Below are 26170 nucleotides of genomic sequence, written 5' to 3'. Positions count from 1 at the left end.
AACAGTCCCTACATAGAAATACAGATTCCAGTGTACTGCAAAACTTATGTGGCATTATGAACGTGCAAAACTCATTAGTAAAAGGCATAATAATGCATAAATTCCTACAAACATAAAAGTATAAATGCATAAACAGACAATATACAATAACTATTTATTAGCCATACATTTTCGACTCCACAGAAACTGAAACAAATAAGGGACATAGTAGAAACGGGCTGAAACAATACAATCATTTATGTTACAGTTGATATCCAGCTCTTCAAGAAAAGTTTTTTTTTCTGTTCTAGAGGACTATCTAAAATTATCAATAATGATCAACTCCTTTGAGTAATGTACATTTGTCCATAGGTCAGTTTAGCCTTTCAGGTCAGTGGTTGGACTGAGCGCGTTGTCAGTGGTTGGCTCCTCCCACATGGGTTCTAGAATATGTTCCGGAACCTTCACCACCGCAATCTGACAGAAAATCAAATAATGAACAAGGAGGTCTTGGCATTGGCTGTGAAATACACCATACACAGAGCATAATCACAGAACACGATTTAGACCTTTAGAGGTTATTGGCACATTCATATGGTAAGGATTCTGATTATATTCGCTGTATGTAATCTCTATGGTATTCTTAAACACCATACCTTGGAAACCTCCATGGCGACCCCTTCTGGAAGATTCCTCTGAATGTATTCAAGATATACCTGCGCTGTAGAGCCTGTTACACGGAACAGCTACAAGAAAACCCAAATGACTATCATCAAAATCATACCATTTGATCAACCCACATGGACATGACAGTAGTACTACCCTATAAAATTAGAAGTTTATTTCAAACCCCAATTCAACCCTTTCAAGAAGGCCAAAAGTTGCTGCAATGTTTGCTTACCTCAAGGCAGCGGTAGTGTGTCCTCATCTCATACTGCACTCTGTGTTTTTTAAAGATGTGGATGGATTTCAGGAGAGTAAGCCTCAAAATGTCCTTTGGAGGTTCAAATCTAAGATACCATGGAGGAGGGGGGCAACAGTGTTAAGGATTGGTTATTTACACATGTCACGCAGGTATTGTCAGGGCCTCTGGAAACCAATCCTGCGACTGCTTGCTAATTTTCATTGTAAATTAATCTATTGATATTTGTTCCATTGATCATTGAGTTGATCAAATGTCACAAATAATGACATTCCTATCAAGTTACAAGAGCTCAACGTAGTATTCTAAATTTGCAACCTCAAAAACTTCATTACGACCCAAAACTGTATTAATGATATAAAAGTGAACCTATGAGCAGGAACATATTTGGATAAATATACATTTGCTGTGGATCAACTTGTCTCATCTTTTATATATATATATATATATATATATATATATATATATATATTTCTGCCATTCATTCACAATTATTTCAGTTATAAGGCCATTAAAAAAGGATTACAAATGTTATATAAATAAGATGTTAAAAGTGTAAGATGCTAAACATTTATCTACAATATATCCCCTTAAAATAATGTTTGGTAAAAAAGTTAGTAAACTTTATGTAAGGTCAATTTTGTAATAGGTGTGTGTAACGGGTCACATGAAAAGAGTTGAGTAGTTAAGGGCATAACCATTATGGTTATGAACCACTGCAGAGGAAAGACAAACCAAAGCTCACACGCCCGGTATTGGTCATTTAGGTGTTAATATTTGTATATAATGTTGGTTGACTTGCCTTTACATGGACCATATGATAAGTAATTGTTTTTGTATTTGGGTCTGTATATACTAGCTTGAGAGACTTTGAAATAAGATGTATTATTTAAACCCGCCTTTTATGTTTTTATATTTTGTTGTATTTTTCACAGTGTCAAAAAACGGTGATAAATCTTTAAACAACATCTGTATGATGTGTTGCCATTCTTTTTTTGGATCAGTGTAGTAACAAAACGAATGGACTGATAGGAATTGAGACTTACACATTTCCCAGAGTAATGCCCAGCTCCTTAGCTGCCATGGTGGCAAAGAATTCATAGCTGTCCAGGACGGATCTGTCATGGCCCTTAACCAGCACTGAAACCTTCTGGAACAGCGTGTCTGGCTCATCTGTAACTGTGATCTAAAAGAGGAGGAGGACAGGTCACCCCTGCTGAAAGTAGTTGGCTCAACTGATTTCACATAAATGCTTAATTAGAAGCAGAATATTTTTCAATTCAATTATAATAATCATTTTGCGAAACAACAATAAATGTATAAGATGAGACGACTCACCGGTGAAGATGTCGTGGCCAAAGAGGAGGCCGTATGTAATGAAGCTCTGGAGGAACAAGCCAGTTGAGAACTGCAGTCAGAATGACACAAATCATTGTACCTATCCATAGTGTCCATAAAGCATGGATAGTTCAATATATTTTTGCCTAATACACATTTTAATGTTAAACCTAGACTTCAATACATTTCAGATATTGCTTGAATGCATGTTATTCGACATGGTGTTGTGATATTCAATAGTCTAACTGCATACTTCTTTAAGGGTTATTGTGGAGGGATGCCTTTGACATTAGAGACTCTGACTTACCGTAGTGTTTGAGATGACCTGTGACCACGACAGGCGTTCAAACTCCTCAAACCCTGAAACCAAAAATATGAAGGCTTAACCAGCAATTGCAATAAACTTGACAGCTCGGAGCTCAACTATGACATGTGATAACATTGGCCATACCAACATGACACTTCCGTGTGTCCGGTGCGGCCACAGAGAATATAAGAAACACCCATCTCGAATTCGTTCAGTGAAATAGTTTTTATAAAAACGAATGTGGGACTACTAACAACAGAATAGATTTGAATAGTATACCAATAGTGGAATTCCTGAGGACATCCTTGCCATTGCACAAATGTTCCGACTGAACCTCACGGGCGCCGCCATGTTTGTTGAGGGGCGGGGCCAGGGGCGGGGCTAGGGGCCGAGGAGAGAGAGGAGGCTGCCTCCGCGTGGACCGGAGGAGGAACAGAAAGAGACAATATCCAGGTGTGAATTGCAGATGTGAAATTGGATGAGGCCAATTGTTGGCTGGCACAGAGGATATTTGAACACGAGCATCTCCATCATGTTTTAAAGTGTGGCCAGTGCGTTATTAGAGAGCTCACATGAGCACCATGAACCACCAGGAGGACATCCACACCAAAGATATCCACTTTTAAATAAACGGCTATAATAATTTGTTGAATGTTTATCGTGCAATGAATAAACCTCATCATAAAAGGTCATTCTTTTTTTCCTTTTTTGTCCCATTGTATTGTATTATTGATATGTATTGAGATGTTGTTCTGGTTGTTTGACCTACTGCTTATTTGGTCGGTGTATAATCCGATCATTTTATTATTCCACCCATTCATCCAAACAAAAAACGAAAAAAAGAAAAAACTATTATACTATACTATAAAAATCGATTGTACATTTGTATTTCTGTTTTTATTTGTATGTTGTAATCAGGGCGTCATTGAAAAAGAGAGCCTGCTCGCAATGTCCTTCCATGAATAAGGTTAGATAAATAAAAATTCTCATGTTTAAATCAGAGAAGCTCTAACTTTATGGGGCTGCTCCGTGTGTCACGTGACGCGGCGTTCGGGCCTGCCAGGGAGCCACACACACACACACACACACACACACACACACACACACACACACACACACACACACACATATACACACACACACACCGACTGAGAGACGAGGTAAGACGTGTTCGTCCGCCGCGGCGCTTCTTCCAATGTAGTGTTCATCATATTCCTTCACCTGGTCCTGCGACTGCCTTACGGTTTGATTGACAGGTTTCATGTTGTCATACACACAGTATTCAAAACGACATGAAGCCATCAGTCAAGCTACATCGCTAGCCGAGGCGAGCTAGCAGTCACAGACAGCCGGGGAGACCGAGCCGATCGGAGAGGTTTAGGTTCGACCAGCTAGTTAGCCAGCTAGCGGCCACCGGTGGTACATTGATGGCAGCTAGTTAGCCAGGTAGCTGCCATCAATGTACCATGGATGGTAGCTAGCTGGCGAACTCAACCAGCTAGTTAGCCAGCTAGCTGCCCTCCATGGTACACTGGTGGCAGCTAGTTAGCCAGCTAGCTGCCATCAGTGGTACATTGTACCTTGCCAGTCATGATGTGTAACCCCGTCTCCCATCGTTTCTAAACACACATTTCGGCTCTTGAAACGGTTAACCCCACGCTTACGCTCATAGTCAACAAACCCGTTTTTATGTGTCGTGTGATGTCGTGCCTGTTGTGTAAAGTTAACGATAACCTAGCTGTATTCTGGCTACAATGCTAATGGTGATGATGGGTGTTTATGTTGACCGTATCCCTCGGTGGTCTGAGTGGCTCCGTTATGTTGTTTAATTACACTGTCACTTTGAGCTGTTTGTCTAAAAGCTGACATCGCTTTTTTGGTAGTAGCCATGTGTCTGAGTGGTGGTCTGATTTCAATTTATTTGGTGGACTGGTGCACCGCGATTCGTATTCCACACCATCGGGTCTTTGTGATGCCAGCGGTCCACATAGCTTATTGTTAATAAGAATCTGTCTGTTTGTAACTATTCATCATTCTTAAAATCATTTTGTCCGTTTTTCACTAAATTTCACTTTATCATCACGTAACTTTTCTATTTATATCTTTCTATCTATCTATCTATCTATGAGTATGTATGTATGTATGTGTGTGTATATATATATATATATATATATATATATATGCACATACATACTCTATTTTAAATCATGGGGCCACTAAATGATGGTATATTGTATTGAACAAGAACGGGTAATAAATGCATCGTGACCCTTTGTTTTTCTTGCCTCTCTCTTCAGTCTTTAATGGGTACTCCAACGCTGATTGGAAAAGGACGCGCGTTGACGTGATGACGTCGCTGGGAGAAGTGGCAGTCCTGTGGGTTGACAGCTGATACAAGGAGTCCCTACTCCTCCCAGACACAGCAGCGATCGCACTAAAGGGACTGAGGCCAAGGGATGACGAGTGACTGGGTTGCATCGTACTCCATTTCAGTGGAGGTATAGGGAAGTTTGACCCTGAGGATGGATAGATCGAAGATATAAGCGCGCCACACCGATTTTTTTTCACCGAGTCATTATTAAGTTGTCATGGCTTAATTGCAAGAAGAGCAACTGCTATGGTGTTTCTTTTTTCAATCCGCTGCCTAGTGGTTTGATGGAGAACTGAATGGACTACTCCTACACCTCGAAATGACTTGATTACGTGCCTTTCTTTTTTGTGATCCATCGTGATATCATGTGAAGGCAGTAAAGGGCTGCCAGGCCTGTTATTTATATAGCATAACGTGCAAAAAAAACAACAAGGTTAGTAGTAGTAGAAGTTAAGTCATCACAACTAATCAATTAAAAAAAAGATCCCTCTTCCGAGATAAAAAACAAAGCAGGCTTACTATGCACCGTTGTCGCCGTCTCTCCGGCACTGATTCATCCTCATTGTTTCGCCGCTCCTAGCATTTCAAACCACTTCAGAGAGTCGCTACCGGCCTGGATACTCCTTTTACCCTCCCCGCGCTGTCTCACACATACGGCAGGAATGTTCGCCGCGGTCGAGCATGGACCTGTTCTCTGCAGCGACTCAAATATCCTCTGCCTGTCGTGGAAGGGACGCGTGCCCAAGAGCGAGAAGGAAAAGCCGGTGTGTAGGAAGCGCTACTACGAAGAGGGATGGCTCGCTACAGGCAACGGGAGAGGCGTAGTCGGTGTCACGTTCACCTCCAGCCACTGCAGAAGGGACCGCACAACACCGCAAAGAATCAACTTCAACCTCAGAGGACACAATAGTGAGGTTAGTCGAGGTGTGTGTGTGTGTGTGTGTGTGTTAAAAGCTACTAATGTTCATTCTTCAAACTCGGTAAACAAAGAAGTAAGTAATTAATCTGGCACTCATCTGCTGCACTTTCACAGTTGTGTCTTTGAATGTTCTTCCACAGGGCCGTAGAGAAGTGGTATTCTGTTTGGTAGTTGTTGGGACCCCTACTACAGTATAGCATCCTGTTGCCGCGACCTGCCTAATGTCCAGGCCTATCCTGCTTGTATCCCAATTAGAGGTGGGCAACTTTGCAGCACCGCTGACATCAATGGAGTGCTCCCATATCCCGCATTTTCCTCTCTGAGGGTGTGTTCCAGATGCCTCGGACACCAGCCTTCCGAGTTTCACTTGTGATGTAATTTCCTGGCTTGTAGCACTTCCGAGAAATGCCGCAAGAAAGGCTGGTGTCCGAGGCATCTGGAACACACCATGAGAGAGGAAGAGAGAGAGCTAGAGAGAAAGGGAGGTAGAGTCAGCATCCAGCAGCCTGCTAATCAGTGAGTGGATAGAAACCCAGCCGTGGGTGACTGAAGTAAGCCGTGCAGCACTCTGTGATGCCCTTCTACTCTGCCCACTTCAATGGCGTCCAAGCATTGTTTATGTTTGGCCTCCTTATTTACTATAAAACTTGGATGTAGTCATGATGACTAATTGATGGCCTGAAACCTTCAATATAACTCAATTATCTAATACAAGTATGACTTTTTATGGGTTTTTTTAGGCATGGTGGAAGGGTGAGGTGAATGTGCGGTGTTTTAACATAATGGAATAGGCAACGCGTTGTCGTTAATAAAACAGATCAGTTATTACGTTCCTAACTATTTACGCTACCATTGCTCGTCACAATTATTTTCTATTTCTGTAATGTGTTGGGGCCGGTTGTTTCTGGTGGAGGAACATATACTATTTTGGGAACATCAAACATTCAGCGATTGTCCTCTCGCAGTGTCTCAAACGGTGGATAATTATTTCTACAATTACAGTTAACACGGTGTGTTCATTCTTCCCGACAAGCTGCGGATAAAGACCTGGTGTGTTAATGTGGAAACAAAGAATGTGTACGGTAGCATAATGAGCATTCATGTTATTTTGTATTGCATATATACGATAATACTCCGGTGACGTTATGTCTTTTCACACAAACGTAGCACCCGTTCCCGTGAAGCTCCAAACGGCACATCCAGCTTGATCATGATCTCAAAAGTAAATCCTTTCACATGAATAGCAGATAGGCTAACGTCAAGTTGATGTTGTATGTAGGCTAATGGAAAGCAAATGCTAACCAAGCTCCACTAGTGGACGCACAATGATTCATTTGGAGTTAAACAACTTGTCTGCATCTGGGTAAGACACGCAATCCCCAATTGACAGTCTTCTCGTGTATCCTTTAAGGAGCAGATTGGGGTCTGCTCCGACAGACATTGGGGGGGGGGGATCGAATACAGTACCTTTTGGCTTTGTGTGTGTGTGTGTGTCCTTTCACACATGCTCTCCGGGTAAACTCCAGAGAATCTGGTCCGGAGGTGATCAGGAGTGTCCCTTACACACATGCAACAGGAGATGAGACGCATCAGACGTGTTCGCACATACTGGAGATACTCCGTATACTTTAAGTCTGGGTACAGTGTGTAGGAGGCACAACGCAACACAACTAGTGTGCAACAAAAGTCGCAGAGTGATCAGACGATGAGAGCAGCCCACACCTTCACTGTTTTGCTGTGATGACTCACTTCTTCCAGGTGTGTGTGTGTGTTGTGTGTGTGTTTGGTCGGTGTGTGCGCCTCATCACCTATCCTGATCTCCCTTGGTGCTCTTAGAGGGACTGACTAAAACACATACAATGAGAAGCTGATCTGAAGATCCATATTCATTAATAGTAGCATAATAGTTTGACCAAAAACATATTTTTTATTTTATTTGGGCGATAGCTGCTCAAGCGATCAGTTGACCCAAGTTATCCCCCCTGCCCGCCCCCCCCCGCCCCCCCCCCCCCCCCGAGACATTCAGCAAAGCACAACATTCTTTATTGCAAACCAGTGTTTTTCATTTAGTATTTAAATTACCTGGGACTCTAAATCCTGTATCGGAGAACATCTTGTCTGGCTGTTTTATCGACAGCTGACCACCTCAGACTGGTCTGACCGTGTGTCTCTCTGACGACAGGGGAAAGTTGCACAAAGTTTCAATGTCATCTTTGAGCTGCAAGATGACTGAAGCTGTGACATCCTTCAGCCCGTCTACTGAGCTGCCAAGTCTAAATGCACTGTTGGGCTTTTATCACTCTCTCCCTTTCTCTCTCTCCAGTGCAGTGTGTAAGAAAGTAGAGTGTTAAGCTGGCCTTCTCCAGGGGAAAGGCTTTTTAGATTCGCTGCTATAAATACGAAAAAGTAGTTTAAAAGCTTCAGCAGAAACATGTTATTATTTTTGGTGACGCTTCACAACTGCTCATTCGCAAGGCAAAACCAACCATTCATTTTTTGGTGACAATATTACTATAGATCACATCAATATAAATGACGTACTGATGGCAACCATTGACCATCGACATCTGAAAGGGCCGTACGCCTAGTTGAATAATAATCAACCAGAATTAATGTGGGATTTGGGATTAATGTGGGAATGAGCCAAAATCAAGAGTGACAATGAGCGTGTACTTCTCTCCTATGCTTTGTGTTAATGCAGAGGCTGGTAGGTAGTGTCTTAGGAGACTTCCCCAATGGAGAGCGATGAGCCCAGGTGGCCTGTTTACACCGTGCTGTTTTGTCTCTCCTCACCCCGTTGTTTTATGGAGGGGATGATGTAACCACTCTGCACCTTGGCGAGGACATCTAGTTCAACTGATCGATTTCTGAAGTGGTTCAATTGGTGAAATAAATGTTATTGTAATGACGTAAAATAGCAAAATAACCATATCACGTCAGTGATTTGGAATAGATTTCACAGTAGGACTGCTATTGACCTGGTGTTAAATCACATGGCCGTATACATGGAGAAACATTGCTACCTGTTCTATTCATGTTGACTGACTAAGCAACACATTATTATGATTACGTACAGCTTTTTTGGTGTTTTATGAACGTTGAAATGGCTACTGAATACGTTCATTATTAAAACCCTTCTAAAACCATTAAAAGGGTAATGCTGTACTGGGTAATATGTACCCTCACACTGGACGGCAGCTGTCAAAGTGCTACCAGAATATTAATACATGTTTGAATATCCCAAAGTAACTAATGATAATCCGGTCCTCCTATATCTGGCCATTCTGATGATGGCTAATCATCGAAATCTAAAACAAATATTAAAATATTCAGGCTCATCCCAAGAAATGTCATGTAGGAACATAGAACACTTGAAGGAGTAGCATTTAAAGTGTCAGTGACTGTGTGTGTAAGGGTGACTACATTTTGTAAATATATTTTAAAGGTCCCATGACATGCCACCAGGTGATTAGCCTTACAAGCCGTTTTGAAAATCACAAGTGGGCGCGTCCCCCTAGATTTGTGACGGATAGATGAGCAACGTTTGCTACAGTCCACTGGGTAGGTTGGTAGACTGATCTATCAAGTACACATCTAGGTGGACACCAATGTTCCCTCTAATTTCTTTCAGCACTGAGCGAATTTTTTTTTTTTTTCTGAGCACACATTTCAGCACTGTGAGCAATATTCGCAAACATGCGACCTGCCAAAAATAACCACGAGCCTGCGTTAGCCATAGGGGATTCAAAGAGATGACAGCAAATGCATCAATATGTCTACAAGGTTGATATTTATTCAATATCTTTTATAATGGTTGGACTTTGGGAACATTTTAATGATGATTGATAATGATGATTATAATTTGATAATGATGATTTTAATGATGATTGATAATGATTTATCAATCATCATTGGTTGAACTTAAAGGAGCTTTGGTTGAACTTCAATAAGGTTTAGAGAGGTTATTATGACTGGTTGGCAACATTTAAGTGGAACTTCATTGAAAGAAAAATGCTAATGAAGTGCTTAACAATAATTATAGGCCTATTAAATTGACATGGTGTAATTTTTCCTAAAGGTAGCCTATATAAACAATTTAATATCTGGAGTGGTTTGCAACAAACTAGGCTACAAAACATGTCATTTGAATTTCATTGAGGGAGATAGGCCTATCTGGCTATGTGGCTCATCTTGTCTGCAGGCCTATGGAAGACAAATCTCTCTGAAGAACAGCATCTGAAAAACAGGTTAACCAAAAGAGAAACACAATCATTATTACATGAAACAACTGCAAATACAGTGGTAGGCATACGTTTAGGCACCCATGCTAAAGTTAACTAAAAAGAGGAATAAAAAATAATCTTTTGGAAATTGATCTTAATGCCTTAATTAAACAAATGAGGAAAAATCCAACCTTTAAGGACACCAATTTGCTTTGTGAATGAATAATGTATTGTAAATAAATAAATGTTCTCCATTAAAATACAGGGTGCATAGGTATAGACACCCCTATGTTAAATTCCCTTGGAGGCAGCCAGATTTTTATTTAAAAAAATGTTATGTGTTGATTGCGATTAATATAAAGACCAGGCAAATCATGAGCTTGTAGCCGTCTGCATTCGGTATATTCACCGGGGAATAATCAAGCGGGCAGTGGGTTGTGTTGCGACTGAAGACATGAGTGCAGCTGGCATATCTCGCAAAATTCTGGAAGTGATCGAGCCTCTGCAGCTCGTCCCATCACTGCTGATTCAGGCTGGTGATGGGCATCTCTCTCCCTCTCCAACCCTCCCTCTCTTCCTCCCAATTCAGTGGCCACCAGGACGGATTTAGCTCCGAGCTTATCTCTCTCTCTTTCTCTCTCTCGCTCGCTCGCGCACTGCGCTCATACTCAGAACGCACGCACGCACCGAATTGAAAAACCCCGAAATGTTTGTTCAACTCATTAGCCTTCTTGGTCAGAACTTGTTCTGTTATGTTTCGTTATTTTGAGTAGTACCTCCTTCATAATCAATGTTTTGGGTTCAGGCTGTACAGACCGGCCTTTTGTTACATGGTTACAAAGCTTGCATGCAGGATGATGCCTTTAATTCCCCCTGGGGATGAATAAAGTATAATCAATTATCAATGTAGCCTATTATTGTTTGCCATTAATCGTCTGATCTGTGATGAAATCACGTGTTTAATTTTGGGAAAAAAACATTTGTGCGGTCTGAAAAATGTGCATGGTCTGAAAAATCTTTTGTGCGGCCACTTTGACCGGCCTGTGCGGCTGCGCACGCGCAGCTTAGAGGGAGCATTGGTGGACACGCCCACTTGTGATGTCATTAGAGACCGATTTTCAAAACAGCTTGTAAGGCTAATCACACTCCCGGCATGTGGCATGTCATTGGACCTTTAAGGTCCCTGACGTTCGCTCTGTGACGTTCCTTTGCATTTAAAATAAGTGCCTTTCTGGCGAGGCCTCCTGAATAATTCAGTATATCGTATCTCTGCTGGGACAGAAGTAAGGAGCCTGCATGGGATAGCTGGAGAAGTTGACCTGCAGCACGGAGCGCCTCGCAGGAAGCCATTAGCACGGCGCTGCAGACCTGACAGCCCATCGGTCCAGGTGGAGCCCCACTAATGTAGGGCATGTTCTGCTTGGCCGAGGTGCATTTGTGTAACTTTCTTTGTAGTCTTGCAAATCAGACAAGCTCAGATCTGGGTGAATGAGGGGCTTCATTTTCTTTTGCCTCATATTTGTTTCAAACAATCATGTTGCTGGAGGTGGGCATCTGTAAACAAATAATTGGTGCACACAAACTCAGCCAGCATTAGTTAACGGTAAAGAAGTATCTGTAAAGGTTTCAAATCTACACTGTTCAGACTGGCCACTATAGAGACACACCTTCTGAAATCTTTGTGCAGTCCCACAAATCCTGGTGTCTGGCCCAGGCTCCGTCTGCCCTTAAAGGTCTGCTATAAAACAGGACTGACGGATCCAAGCTTACCTTTAACCTAATATCAACCCAACAGGACATATTGGTGAGGGGTGGGAATCACAGGGTACCTTACGATACGTGATACATGCCAACAGTACAGATTATATTGCGATACAGCACTTCTGCAATAATCAATTTATTGTTCGACAATCCCATAACGATGCATCAAGATATATGTCAAATGATGAATACAAAATGACTATGAAAAGTGCTACATTTCGGTCTTTATTCATGGTCCAAAATGAGGCCCCATCCACAACGAACCAATTTTTTGGTGAAAACACAAGACTTGTGCGTTTGGGTCGATCGTCCAGTCGAATCCGGCATTTTCGGTGGCCGAAAACGCACTTTTCTCAGTCCCAGGGTGGATAAGATTAAAAACGGACCTATGCCTTTTCGTGATTTGTGTGGATTTGTGTGGATGCCTGAAACGCAAACGATGAAGTCATCGCCCCCCCACCAGCTGGGCGACGTTAGAGTTGCGTTGAATTTGTATTATTTTTGTAGCTTTAAATACAGCCCCTTGGTAAATGTAATTACTAATTGTACATTAAAAAGTATTTCTGCTCAATCTAAAAGGTTGAACAACTGCTTTCTCCTCTTCGACCGCGCAGGCTTGATGCAGTCCACTTTTTTTTGTGGAGAACCATCACCAGACAGTGGCCTTGAATATGTACTACAGAGTTTCTACAGCTCAATGTGTTTTTGCAATGAGTCCGTCTTTACGGAGATATTCCTGAAATGCATCAAAGGAAAACGGAGGGGGGAAGATCGTTTTCGCCCGTGTGGACGGGGCCTGAGTTTTTCAGTTACTCGTCTTCTGTTTGTTAACTTCCGTTCAAGCTTTCATTCATGTTTTGAGCGCCACCTTGAGGAGCCGGGAAATCTGATTAGAGCGCCTTAAATATGCCTTAATTTACTAATTAAATGATCGATGTTTGGGGCATGACCCCGTGTCGCAGCTGTTGTCAATTACTAAAAAAATGTAATGTAAACCCACTTTAGGATGAAATACAGCCGGTGCGATACTGAACTGGCGGTCCTGTGTATTGCAGTACTGATCCATATATTGTGAAGTCTACCAGTCCACTCGACTGTGTCCACAATTTGTCATGGTGGCTGCACTCTGGGTGCAAAACGTGATCCTGGATAAGGACCCATCATCTCATATAGATATTTATTAGAGGCTTTCAGCCGGCCTCGCCTCCTTGCCAGACATTGCTTCCTCAAAAGGACCCATCACCCTCACCCCCCACCCCTCCTCCCCCACCCCACCCCCGGCTGCAAAACTCCATGGCGCTCCATACCGCTGTGTTGTCCTCTCTGCCACTTTTGGTCTGGATTTTACTCTAATTGGGTTTTGTGTCTGGTTGAATATCCCGTTAGTACCCTAAAGGAGTGTGGGGCGCAGGAACCCCATGGGATGAACGCTGTAACCGCTGTCATACTGCCTTGTAAACGTTGCAGATTGTTTCCTGGAGGGCGTTGTCAACGGAGCCCTTCATGTTGATCGCCATGTCAACAGTCCTCTAAATGTACTCTGCTCTCCCGCTCCGTGGCCGATGCCACGGGGGCCCGCAGCGGCCTGTCTTTAGGTTTCATTGAGTCCTCTTACTGAAGGCTGCTGGGGTCAGCATCAGATGGAGGACGGCAGCGTGTCAAACAAACATCGTCCCTTCGGCCAGCCCTGTTGGAGGATGCCAAGTTTGTGGGCAAACGTACCTCGGTTTCTATGGCCTTGTTGGGGCCTTGAGGGCAAAACAACAAGGGTGACAACATCAACAACAACAAGGTCAACAAAGTCCTCATGCAGATCTTCTTGGTCTTTAATCATCATAAAGTCCTTTGTTCTTGTACCTTATGATTGCCTTTTTTCCATGATCTTTGCTGTGAGCAATCAATATTTTTATTTTTATATTTAAAGGACAATTCCGGTATTTTGAACATTGAGCCCCCTTTCTGGTTTGTCTAGGATGAAATAGTGGTTGACACTGAAATTCTGACTATTGGTCCTGTCTCGGGTATTTGGCTCATTTAGAATCGCCCCTATGGGCATTCACAAACCTCTTCTTAAAACAAACCTAAACGTTTGTTTTCAGAAATGTGCAACTCACGAGTGGTTAGTGGTGTTAGTGGTGTCACCTGATCTGACCGGCTAATCCCTCCCCAGGACCCAATGAGAGAATTTTTTTTTTTTTTACAATCGGTTCAGGTCAGGTTGATGGCCGGACAAGGGCTTCGATACACAATGTGGGTGGGACTGGTTGCTAGGGAGAACGGAGCAAAAGGGCTTGTTTGTTTCTCCCAACATTTAAACACTGATCTATTGGGAATGCCGTCAGTTAGTGCAAACCGTGTGTGTGTGTGTGTGTGTGTGTGTGTGTGTGTGTGTGTGTGTGTGTGTGTGTTCGTTCTCGTTCCTCTGGGAACAGGCTGAGTCATAGCACAGACATACAGGACAGAAAGTGTGTTGGAGAAGTGAATGGTCCTCACGACATCAATGGATGTGTGAGCAACATGGCGAAGGCATTTTAAATGCAGATGATAGAGCAAGGGAGGGCTGGTCCACGGTGAGGAGGACGGTTTGATGACGTGGAGCTGGCTCGCGTGGCCTCATGTACTGGCCTCAGGGCCAGCATGAAAGCCCATCCGTCTGAGTCACGGCGGTCACTGGAAGGATAGCTAAGACCCCAGCTTAATTATTCATATTGTCTGTCCAGATGTAAATCCGTCGTGGTTTCTCCTCGGCCCAACCCCTCTCTTGTGATGTGGCCGCATGCTTATGCTGCATTCCCTCGGTTATAAAAAGACACCTTCCTCCACATCACCTTGAGACTTAGTGAAATGTTAATCTGCGTTCGAACTCTGCTCGTTGCTGAACCCTGAAGAGAACGTGGTAATTTGTCTTATATGATCGTCAACATAGTTATCCGTGCCATTTTATCACTGTCACTGAAATAGGTCCCCAATTTAGAGAGAAAGGGGGTAAAATCCTGGCGTCCACTCGGTCCACTCTGCTGAACGCAGGTGGCGTTCTTTAGTGACCTCAGACTACCTTTTAGGGGCACTCTGATGTCACGACCAAGTGGCACCAGCGCTGCGGTTTGTGAGGACGTGTGGAGCTCTGTCTGGGCAGCGGTGTACTGCGGCGTCCAAGTTGGGCTTCATGGAAACTTCTAGTATAACGCCACGGTGTGTGTGGATGGTGAAGCTCCGTCTGAGTAGAGGTTCATTTCATACCCGCGTCCGAGGTTCAGGATTCACGCTACGGTGTGTGGAGCATTTCATACACAGCATCACCCACTATAACGCTCATACACGCCATGGTATTAAAAAGTATATCAATGTTTTGGGTTGTAACAATGGGGATAATACGCCCCTCTCTATCCTAGATCTCTCAACACAATATTCAAGAGATTCAAGAGATAAGATTTTTTAATCTTATCTCTTGAATTCAAGCTGAAACCGTGGGTTTGTAAGTCTGTGGCATGCGCAGTGGCACGTTAACACAGAATCTAAACTGTGTCGGTTTGTTGGCACTATTAGATGAGGATCCTAGCCAGTGCAGTTTATATGAAAAAACAAAGACAAAGACATAGCCATGGGAACTGCTAAAGACGAAGATAAACATTTTGGAGGACCGTTAGTCAATTGAATCCATAATTTATTTTAATTTCTTCATATTCACTACAATTGAAGCAATAGCAATGAAATGCTTGAGTCTCCGGCTCCCTTCAACAATGCAATAATATAAAATAATACAATTCTTATAAGGGAAATAAAAGAAAAGTCACCTGAGACTTAAATAAACACTAAAGTAGTGCAAAGACACAGTGCATTTTTTTTTTGCCTTTTCTGGAAATATTTCAAGGCCCAGTTCTAACGGACCCGGTCCGTGGACCGGGGGTTGGGAATCACTGGTCTATACCGTAAGAGGAGACGAGTTGAACAAACATCATGGCTGATTTACATCTGGACATAAACCACGTCAACAATTAACATGCTGTCTTAACAAACCAGCCAAATCCTTTTAATTCAGATTTCTGCTGCCACACGCCCTCGCTCTCCATTTCTTAATTGATTCTAACTCCTTCTGCTCTGCCTCTTCTTTCTCTTTGTGTCTTACACTTCCCCCTTCTCCCTCTACAACAACCTACTGCTTCACTTTACTGCTGCACATATTTAAAATGAACCAGCTTAAGAAACAAATGTATTTTCTGTTCCGTATTCTCTTGTTAAAATCTGCTGAAGAAAGGCTGCGTGGCTACATAGGTGTGCAGTAGCATTCTGGGATCCCTTATCAGAGGAAGAGACGGTTTGCTCTGAGTACCATTGTGACGACCAGAGGATGGTTTAAGAAGGAGTTTATTTGAGATTGGGGGTCAAGGTTCCCTCAATGTTTTCGGGGTCCACCCTGTGGCTGATAAGCAGAAAACAAAGTTACAGCTGATCTGCCGTCTCATTGCATGGTTGAAGTCATTCAATATTAACTACTTAAACCAGAGACTTGCCAGCTCCTGAAAAAACGTTATTCTATTGTATCAGAAGCATCTCTTTTGCAACATTGAAAATTAGGCTAACCCACTTATATATTTTTTTCTTCCTGCTCCGCTGCTTAATTTAGATCACAGGATCGTGAGTATCAGAAAAGCATCATTTCATATTCTAAGCTATTCTAAGTCAACATTCTGACCCCCTTCAATAGAGTGTGGCCCTCCCACACACCTTCCCTAAACAGGGAATAGGACTCAATTGATTTGACATTGTATTCTCACACCAGATGACAAAGGATGGCGGTCCTGATCTCTCCCTGCTCCTGTGTTTGTGGTGGCTGCAGGTGGTTCTGGTGCGCTGGAATGAGCCCTTCCAGAAGCTGGCCACCTGTGACACGGACGGCGGCATCTTTGTGTGGATCCAGTACGAGGGCCGCTGGTCTGTGGAGCTGGTCAACGACCGCGGAGCTCAGGTGAGACGCGGGAGCCTGGAGACAGTGCAGGATCCCGGTATGATGAAACATTCGGTTCTACCTTTTTTGAGTATTTTTCCGGTGGTCCGCAGGTGAGCGACTTCACCTGGTCCCACGACGGGGCCCAGGCGCTGATCTCCTACCGGGACGGCTTCGTCCTGGTGGGCTCGGTTAGCGGCCAGAGGCACTGGTCCTCCGAGATCAACCTGGAGAGCCAGATCACCTGTGGCATCTGGACTCCGGACGACCAGCAGGTAGCACGCACACGCTCAACCTTCCCTTCCTTGGTGTGTCACCCCCCCCCCCTCACTGTTTGCTGGCTAAATAAATGGAGATGCCTTTTCCTTTTTGCCTTTGCCACTTGTTGTCCGTCTCCTTGTCACTGAGGGTGACGGCCCCTGGAGGAGGTCAGCAGTGACACGCGGCGCGCTCTGTCTGCTTGTCTGGGTTCTTTTATTGGTGTTTTCTTTGGGCCGTTGAAAGGTTTGCCCTTTTGGTGCCGCGTTGCTGTCTGGAGATCACAGCTCTATCTGTGATCAGTTATTGTCAGGCCCAATCATTCCCTTCCTTGTTTGTATTCCCCAGTCACCTGAATGGTTTCTTTTGTGCTGCTGGTGTGGATCGTGTGGAGTTGGTTTTGTTTTGTTTGTTGATCTTGAGTTTCTGCCAGTCGGCCTCTGATCTTGTAAAATCAGCACATGAATACGTTTGTAACGCGTTGCCCTCCCCGTCCAGGTGTTGTTTGGCACGGCGGATGGACAGGTGATCGTGATGGACTGCCACGGCCGCATGCTGGCGCATATCCTTCTGCACGAGTCCGACGGCATCGTGTGCATGTCCTGGAACTACCCCAACTTCCTGGTGGAGGACCGCAGTGAGAGCGACACGGACTCGGACGACTACCCCCCGCCCAAAGGTACCGGTCTGCTGTGGCGCCTGGCCTCTGCTCCTCCACCTCTGCTGTCAACAGGGGACGGCGTATGGCTCAGGAGGTAGAGGAGGCTGGCTGGTGACCGGAAGGTCGCTGGTTTGATCCCTAGATGGGTGTCGAAGTTTCCCTGAGCAAGACACCTCACCCTCCACCGTTGGTCTATGAATGTGTGTTTGAATGGGTGAATGTTGTTAAGTGCTTTGAGTGGCCACTGGTTAGAAAAGCGCTGTATAAATGCAGTCGATTTACCATTTACCATTTAACAGAGGTCCGGTTTGTCTTCTCCCACCCAGGGGTGCCTCAGTTACAGCCTGCTTTCAGCACTATGTATTTTCTATGCAGAGCAGGGGGCCCATCTTATACTAGATTCTAGCGGGCGATGCTGATAAATATATTTGGGAGTAAAAAATGAGCGACATGTATCGGCCCATATGGTGGAAGTATTGGTTCCCCATCCCAGGCGTGTTAGTTAATGTGTGTAACTGAAGGTGAAGTCATATTTAGCAATGTTTTGCTGTTCATTCATTGCTCCACATTGTGTGCGGATGTGTTGAGTTCATTCTGAGCACCGCTATATTTTGATGTCTGCTTCCGAGGGAGGTTTAGGGTTCTCTGACAACTATAGTATAATGCCGCGGTGTGTGACGCATTTCATTTACAACATGGCTCATTCACAACAAACACAATGCCGTGGCTAACCACACGGCCCTCCTCCTTCCTAAAACCATTTTGTTTCAATCTCACAGTGCTCGCTGAAACCGTGGGTTCACTGACACTTTAATGATCCATAGCAGCTTTCTTTCAGACCGCAGCAGAAAAGATCTGCTGTGCTCTAGTTTCTCAAATGCTACGTCAAATGTAGCTTGTAGTGCGGTTCTTGACCGGACTGCACTACTATTTTACTTATTTGAATTTAAAGGAGAATTTCACCGGTGGAGACATGAATCTGTATTGAAAGTGGGTCATATATGTAGTCGAATACAAACATAAATGTCTAATTTGGTGCCTTCTTGACTGAGAAAAGGCAGACAGTGACTTTTTGGCGCTTGTGGATTGAAGACGACAACTCCCACAATGCCAATCAGTGTTCACTCCCTGAGGGACGTAACATAACAGCCAATCAGCGTTCACTCCCTGAGGGACGTAACATAACAGCCAATCAGCGTTCACTCCCTGCAGTCCAGAGTGAACTGCAGCAGGAGGAGAAGGTGATCGTTGCTGTTTGCGGACTCCCGGAGCTCTATATCTAAATAATATATAATATTATATAATATATAGGTATCTATATAATATAATATCACGGCCAAAAGCTGTGTTTGAAAAAAAAAAAAAAAATACAACAGATGGACGTCTCCGTCTTGCCAACTCCGTCTTGCCTGGGTCGTGAACAAGCCGGTTCAAAGAGTCGGCTCTTTTATGAACGATCCCCGCGCTACAGGTACTCCGTGCATGCTATGCGTGCGTGCAGTGACTGTCACATGCATGCTTTAGTCGACAAACAAAGTACAAACAGGACAGTGCAAAATGGTGCGCACTCATGGGCTGTAGTTTGCTTCATGTCGTTTTTATTTCAATTTCATTTATTGTTTTTGGTTGTGTTGGGTTTTTATTCAAGTGCATTCTTTTAAAATAGACTAAGAGTCCATTTTATATATAGTTTTTGGTTGATTTATTTATTTTGGATATTTAAAATGTCTTCCAGTTCCAGTGTTAAATATTCTTTTGAATTAAAAGTTGATTGATCTTTAAAATGGTGGACTTGCATTATTATACCATTATCATTATATTAGTAGAAAATGGTAAAAAAAAAAAAAAAAGGCAATATTATCGCTTATTGCAATAATTTCTGGGACAATTTATTGTCCAGCAAAATTTGTCGTCGTGACAGGCCTAGCTATAGTGTGCAGTGGAACAGAGGCTCAGAATTCCCAGTTTGCTCAGTGCAGATAAAGGCAGTATGTGGGAGAACATCCTCAACCAATCCCTTGCTTGCTTTCTTTCTGTCTCCATCCATTGCTCCGATATAATATGCAATCAAGGATTGCATATCGCTGCATAGGGTGTTCAACATTCAGAACAATATTTTAATTGTTGGGAACTTTGAGAAACTTCGGAGGCAATTAATGAATATTTTCTACTCTCAAGAATTGATTGTCATGAGGCTAACTTGGAAGCTGCTAATGTCCTAGCATAGGATGTGGTTTGGGGACCTTTCTCTATTGCTCTGTTCCTTTCAGCGGTGGGGATAGAGGGGAGGGAGGGATGGCCGCTTGAATATGAGGGCACCTTGTAAACTAATATCTGCAACATTGGACTGACTGTGCCACAGGGAGCCGTGGCTCTGCTGACTCGATGCCTTGGCAGGGCTGTCGGATATCGTGACCCCAGCCAAAGCAGGGGGACAGCTGTCTCGTTGAGAGACCACTCACCACCTGTGTGCGTCACACCCACGGCACCCAGCCCAAGCTCCCTCTGGGGCCGCTGAGACCATATTAAAACATCTTTATCCAAGGTTACCCAGGCCCGGCCGTCGTAACTAGGATGGGAAATGCCCTCTTGGGAGTAATGAAACAACTTATTTAAAGGACAATTCCGGTATTTTGAACATTGAGCCCCCTTTCTGGTTCGTCTAGGATGAAATGAGTGGTTGACACCAAAATTCTGACTATTGGTCCTGTCTCGGGTATTTGGCTAATTTCAAATCGCCCCTGCCTGCTTCAAAATGGCTGGCTACGGGCATTAAAAGGGTTGTAGGTATTTTGGACATCGGACCTAATTTCTAAGTTAGCCAGTATGTTATTTATCATTGGAGACCGTTTTCAACACGTTTCATTGTCCTTCTAGTTGCAGAAATCGCTGGTGCTAGTAAATGTAAATGTCTGTGTTGATAGAATAATGTTAGAAATAAAACTATCCTTGTATCGCAATGATCGCATTACTATTTACTAGGGGTGTAACAATACACTAATTCGTACCAAAATTTTTCGATACAGGTCTAACGGTTCGTTACCAAACGTAAACAGCCCCCCTTTCCGTTTTCGGTTCCGGTTCGGTTTCTGTTTCAACCAGTGGCACACAGTGGCTTTGAATATGTACTACAGCGTTTCTACAGCTCCGTCTTTACGGAGATATTCCTGAAACGCATCAAAGAAAAACGGATCGTTTTCGCCCCTGTGGACGGGGCCTTAGTCCTGATTTCGGAATTGAATCTGTTGGTGTGGTGTGCTGTTTGGATCGCAGTGTTCACTCTATTAACAAAAGGCTCTGTCGATATCTGCGATTTCTCAACATCTGTTTAAATGTGAAAATAGTGTAGTATGGGTCTGTGCTGTGTTCCAAAGAGCAGCTCTGGAAGTGGAACAGCCCCGAGGACCATCCAGCCCCAGAACAGGCTTTCTGCCTGAGGGGTTGGTTAGCTATCGTTAGAACCACTGTTACATGCCACAAGCCCCACTTTCCATACCCTCAAGTCTATTCCCATCTGGCTTTGATCACAGACTTTGCAAAACAAGTTTTGTCACTCAAATCAAAACCTTTAGCATATTCACACCAACACTAAACAAAATCATCCAAGTAATACCATCTTGGGCATATTGGAACGTCACTTGGCGCAATTGTCCCATAAAGTCTTGCTTCTTGGTTGAAAGATGGGTCTTGTTCCAAGCCCCATCTTTCAGAAAACCTTTAGTTTAAGTACACGTTTAGGTACCGCCCTGGGTCCATGAGGGTGAAGAAAATGGTTTAACTGTGCCCCATAAGCCACCCTCATTCTAGTCAAGCTTTGGTGGCTTTAGATGCAACACGAATAAAGCTCAAACTCATTAACTGATCAAGTGGCGTCCACCACTCGGGCTGAGTTTAAATAGAGATGATCTCTGAAGGCGACAGCTCCATGCACTCAGCCAGCTGAGTGCTAGCTCCTAGCTTGAAATGAACGGGACATATCTGTAGTCAGTGGCGGATTGTGATTTCAATAATCATTCAATAATGATAATCTATGATATATTTGACAAAACTTCCAAACACTCTCAAAACCCCTCCCAGTCACTCCGACCAGCAAGGCCAGCTTCTCTAGTTTGCATCACACAAAACCAAATTAAATTGTTGTTATTCTATCTTCTTCTTTGATTTTCTAACATGTTAAGCTATGCTACTTTGTCACGGTTACTAAAATGAGAATCTCTGATCCAGCAGTTATACTATTTGCAAATCGAATTGAATGCAGTTTGATGGCTGAATGAAAAACTTAAGTTAAGTTTGACAGTTGGCCAGTTGACACTGTCGATTTGAAACCGTTCAGACTATTTATCTCGGAACATTGGTGTTGGAAATTTTAAAGCGTGTCTTCCCAACAGGAATAGTTTACTACTGCTGGCCGAGTTTGTGTGTTTGCTGTTAGCCAATTACGTGCTTAGAGGTCCCTGCATCCAGCAACATGATTGGTCCAAACTAATATGAAGCGATGAAAGTAAAACGTCCCTCTCACCGAGATTTCAGTTAGTCTGCTTTCAGTATTGATTAACAATCTACTGTTTGATTTAAGAGACTACTCAATTGATAGCGTAATAATGCAGACAAAACTTTCACAGACCACTGTGTGAATGTTCACTCTGCTCTGGGGCGGGCCGTGACCTTCTTCAGTGACGGCAGAGTGCCTGTTCAGAGGCACTTTGATGCCACAACTAAGTGATGCCAACGCAGAGAGTGTATGTCACAGCCACCTTGTGGGTGGGTGTGAGCTCTGTCAGATGTTTGCTGCGTATGAGAGAGCATAGCTTCCAGGAAACTTATAGTCTTAACACTACAGTGTTTGGCAAACTTTATCATTTCATGTATCTCACATACTAGCTTAAAAAGATAAGCACCACAAGGTCGGCGTGAGCCGGTACCATGGGGATAACGCCTCCTGTATGCTTCATAGACTCCTCAGCCCAAAAAGTATGAAAACGGGGCTCACTTTCACTAATTCCCCTGGAGTGACTTTGCTTGGTGACCCATCAGCAGCCTCACCAGACGACCCAGCAGGAAACGTGTGCTCATTCATTTATTCATGGCTCAGCCAGGGAAAGAAAGAGCCGGCTAGTTAGCACTTGAGGATAATTAGGTCAGGGTGGGGAGTGTGTGAGAGGACCCCACCACACTGGAGTGGTGTGGAGGTGGTGCTGTGTTGGTATTTATAGCGCCGCTGCTGTGAATGGGAGTGCATGGCTGTGTGTCTGTCAGTGGGTATTCTTCTTTTTGATCAGGACGTGAAGTGCAAACTGTCCATGTCCCCCCACGTCACATCACCATTTGTTTGTACAGCATGCACAGAGTCTGCTGTTCATCCACTTCCTTTTCATGGCCGACGGTTGAGCTGCACATTGATCCCCTCGCTCTCCTGATGCAGGTTGCTAAGGTGTGAGCTTATTGTACCACAAATTTGAAGCCAGGTCATTCAGTGCCACAATTTGGCAGACTTTTGACCATCATTATGGACTGATAACCATCTAGGGTTGTGCCGATGGACCATGGCTGACCATGGCTGACCATCGTCCATGGCTGACCATCGTGATGCCACGCCCCCCCCCCCCCCGGCAGACACACACTCATCCTCCTATTTTCTTCTATAGTAGTTAACCTAAAATCTTTGCAGGGATTGCTCTGTAAATTTAAATACGGTAGCCTATGCCAGCGACATGACTTCCGGTATCTGATCGCATTTCTCGAGGTAGATCACACAGTGCCATGTCGCCAAACTATGACTGTGCGGCTGGAGAAAATGTACAGCGAAGCAGCAGCCTCGCTCCGTGAGATCCTGTACTTAACGGAGAAAGTTGCCGTCACCACCGATGCTTGGACAGCGTTGACTACGGAGGTGTAGGCCTATGTGACCGAGATCATTCACTTTTTTACTGACTGGGTTGTGCAGAATGTGATCCTGTAGACCCGCTCAATGCCAGAGAGGCACACTGCGGAAAACATGTTCGGCTAACATTTTAGTTTCCAAATATTTATTTAAAAACGAAAATATCTGTTTTAGTGCGTGTGTGTTAAATTAAATGGTTTTATATCTTAAACAAATTCCGTTGCTATATTTGATATATGATATATTTGTAGGAGGAGCTCAGCATCAATTTCCTAACTAAAAAAAGTTAGTCGGCCAACAGACACATTTTGCAGATTGTAAATTGACGTGACACGTTCACAATCCTGCTCTACGCTCTGCGATGATATTTTGTTCATCATTTCTATTAATTTCTGCGAGGCGCATAAAGTGGTCGTGTAGATCGGTCGTCTGCCCGTCTATTGCGCGGCTCTGTGGATGAGCAGATCTTGCACACAACGTCAGTCGTGTCCCTTGGCTGTCCACTCTCATCAGGTCTAAATCCAAAAAATTCCCATAAAAGTAGCAGGCCTAGCCTTTTTAGCAACCAACGCCATTGTTTCAACTTTTCTTAAGTGGAGGCTACTTTTTTATTTTAGTTTTTGAGTAGAATGCTAACCCCCACCCCACAATCTTTGGTTGTTTTAGACCTGGCTGATGGATGAAAGTGTCTGCTGAATGTAAATGTAATGTAAGGTGCTTCTGTGACAACCTTAATGTACAAGGCTCCATATTACTGCTGACGAGTACATGTTGTTTTTTTTTTCCCTCAGTGCATAACATGAAACCACTGCTTACGGTCAGCTTCACCTCGGGGGACATCAGCCTGATGAACAACTATGATGACCTCTCCCCAACACTCATCCGAACCCGCCTCAAAGGTGTGTGTGTGTGTGTGTGTGTGTGTGTGTGTGTGTGTGTGTGTGTGTGTGTGTGTGTGTGTGTGTGTGTGTGTGTGTTGTGTTAATAATTGCATTTGGGGGTACTACTAGAAAAGGGTAACATGTATGTTAAAAATACCCTTTATTATTCTCAAAAACGGTCTGATTTGCATCATGTTGCATTAAGGTCCCCCTCCCGAGTTGCCCAGTCTGCTGTGATTGTTGTAAACATTGCGGGTCGCCGGGAGGCGTGACTTCTGCACTCCGGCACCGCCAACGTCACACTGTTACGGAAATAAAGTTGAGCACAAACAAGCTGTTTAACTCACTTATTGAGGTGCATTCTCGGTGGGCGCAAATACTCCCCCTGGCTCGGACTGAGATTTTTCTAGCTTAGCGTACATAAAACATGTATACATACGTCATATAACAGCGTAAAGCAACGGGAAAAGTCCAAAGCATCACCCCTTTAATGTCCTCCTGTTAGCAGTGCTACTGTTCTGGCTAAAGCACGTGCCCAGTGATTGAACGTTCCCCAGTACACACGTCCGTCTCTTCCCTCCGTCTCTTTCCTCCAGATGTGATGATCCAGTGGTGCTCCCAGGGTGACCTCCTGGCCGTGGCGGGGATGGAGAGGGGCGCGCTTCCTCCGGACCCCTCCGGTCTGCACCCGGTCAGGAACGCCATCGTCAAGTTCTACAACGTCTGCGGGGAACATATCTACACACTGGACACCCCGGCGCAGGTGACCCGGAGCAGCTGAACTTCTGGGCGCAGAATGGTTGGATTGTCGGGTGTATGGCCAAAGGAAGTTACAGGCACTGTAGTGCTAGGCTGCATGTGGCTCAGGAGGTGGAGCGGGTTGACTGGTAACCGGGAGGTCGCTGGTTCGATCCCCGGCTCCTCCTAGCGGAGTGTCGAGGTGTCCCTGAGCGAGACACTTAACTCTGACTGCTCCTGACGAGCCGGCTGTCGCCTTGCGTGGCTGAAGCCGCTGTCGGTGTGTGAATGTGTGCATGAATGGGTGAATGTGAGGCAATATTGTGAAGCGCTTTGAGTGGCCTCTGGTTAGAAAAGCGCAATATAAATGCAATCCATTTACCGTTTACCATTTGACTTGATGTAGTGGAGGAGTGGGAGTGGTCTAGCAGGGTCCGGTGGTTAGGAGGTTGGACCCCAGCTGAGAGTTTCTGGGTTCAGTCTCTAGTGTAGGCAGTGGGGCTGTGCCATATGACGATGAAGAGAGAAAATATCCCTAAATAGATGTTTCCCTCTATCGTTCCTACTGTTATTTTACTTTAAGGTAGTATTTAATGTCATTCTGACCCTGCCTTATGTTCACTACGTGACAAATACAGAATCAAACACGGAGGAGCATGAAACAGAACACTGCAATAGTCTGAGGCAGAGCAAGAGGCAAGGGATGTGATCTTGTGAAAGAAAATAAAATTTCACACGAGTTGAAAGAGTCTTAGTGTATATGTGACTCTTGTTCTGGACAGCCGTTGGTTTTGATGAGGGTGCCCGAGAGAGGGTGGGGCTTCTCATCAGACTACGGTGTGTGTGAGGATGTGTGGAGCTCCGTCTGAGCAGCGGTTCTGATGCTCAGTATAAACCCACGGTGTGTGGAGCCTCTCATACACAGCACCACTCGTTGTAACGCTCATACACAAAGAAATCTACAATACTGCAGTAGCTGCACTATT

At 44.2% G+C, this 26170-nt stretch overlaps 2 protein-coding genes across 4 annotated transcripts in view; one reads left to right on the top strand and one right to left on the bottom strand.

The window, feature by feature from the left end:
- Positions 1-140: 140 nt before the first annotated feature.
- On the bottom strand, positions 141-2907 carry mrps10 (mitochondrial ribosomal protein S10). Of its 2 annotated transcripts, none has more exons than XM_084483609.1 (7): positions 2826-2907; positions 2547-2599; positions 2240-2309; positions 1948-2087; positions 881-989; positions 636-725; positions 141-456 (listed from the first exon to the last, which is right to left on the bottom strand). In XM_084483609.1, the coding sequence occupies exons 1-7, from the start codon at positions 2895-2897 to the stop codon at positions 358-360; spliced, it is 633 nt and encodes a 210-aa protein (XP_084339735.1). In that variant the 5' UTR covers positions 2898-2907; the 3' UTR covers positions 141-357. The 2 variants fall into 2 exon arrangements, with proteins under 2 accessions (XP_084339735.1, XP_084339736.1); XM_084483610.1 differs by having other exon boundaries at positions 2240-2285.
- Positions 2908-3664: 757 nt separating this feature from the next.
- tulp4a (TUB like protein 4a) overlaps positions 3665-26170 on the top strand; it is a 36387-nt gene continuing 13881 nt past the window's right edge. The window contains exons 1-7 of one of the 2 annotated variants that reach the window (XM_084483578.1): positions 3665-3706; positions 4844-5831; positions 16658-16786; positions 16879-17040; positions 17522-17702; positions 24357-24464; positions 25043-25209. In XM_084483578.1, the coding sequence (XP_084339704.1) occupies positions 5580-5831; positions 16658-16786; positions 16879-17040; positions 17522-17702; positions 24357-24464; positions 25043-25209 (999 nt within the window). In that variant the 5' untranslated portion in view covers positions 3665-3706; positions 4844-5579. Of the gene's footprint in view, positions 3707-4843; positions 5832-16657; positions 16787-16878; positions 17041-17521; positions 17703-24356; positions 24465-25042; positions 25210-26170 lie in introns of those variants that run through there. The other variant, XM_084483579.1, reaches the window with a different exon arrangement.

The sequence above is a fragment of the Micromesistius poutassou genome, assembly GCF_964030765.1.
Source record: "Micromesistius poutassou genome assembly, chromosome: 19".
Lineage (NCBI taxonomy): Eukaryota > Metazoa > Chordata > Actinopteri > Gadiformes > Gadidae > Micromesistius > Micromesistius poutassou.
This window is presented reverse-complemented; position numbering and strand designations above follow the sequence as displayed.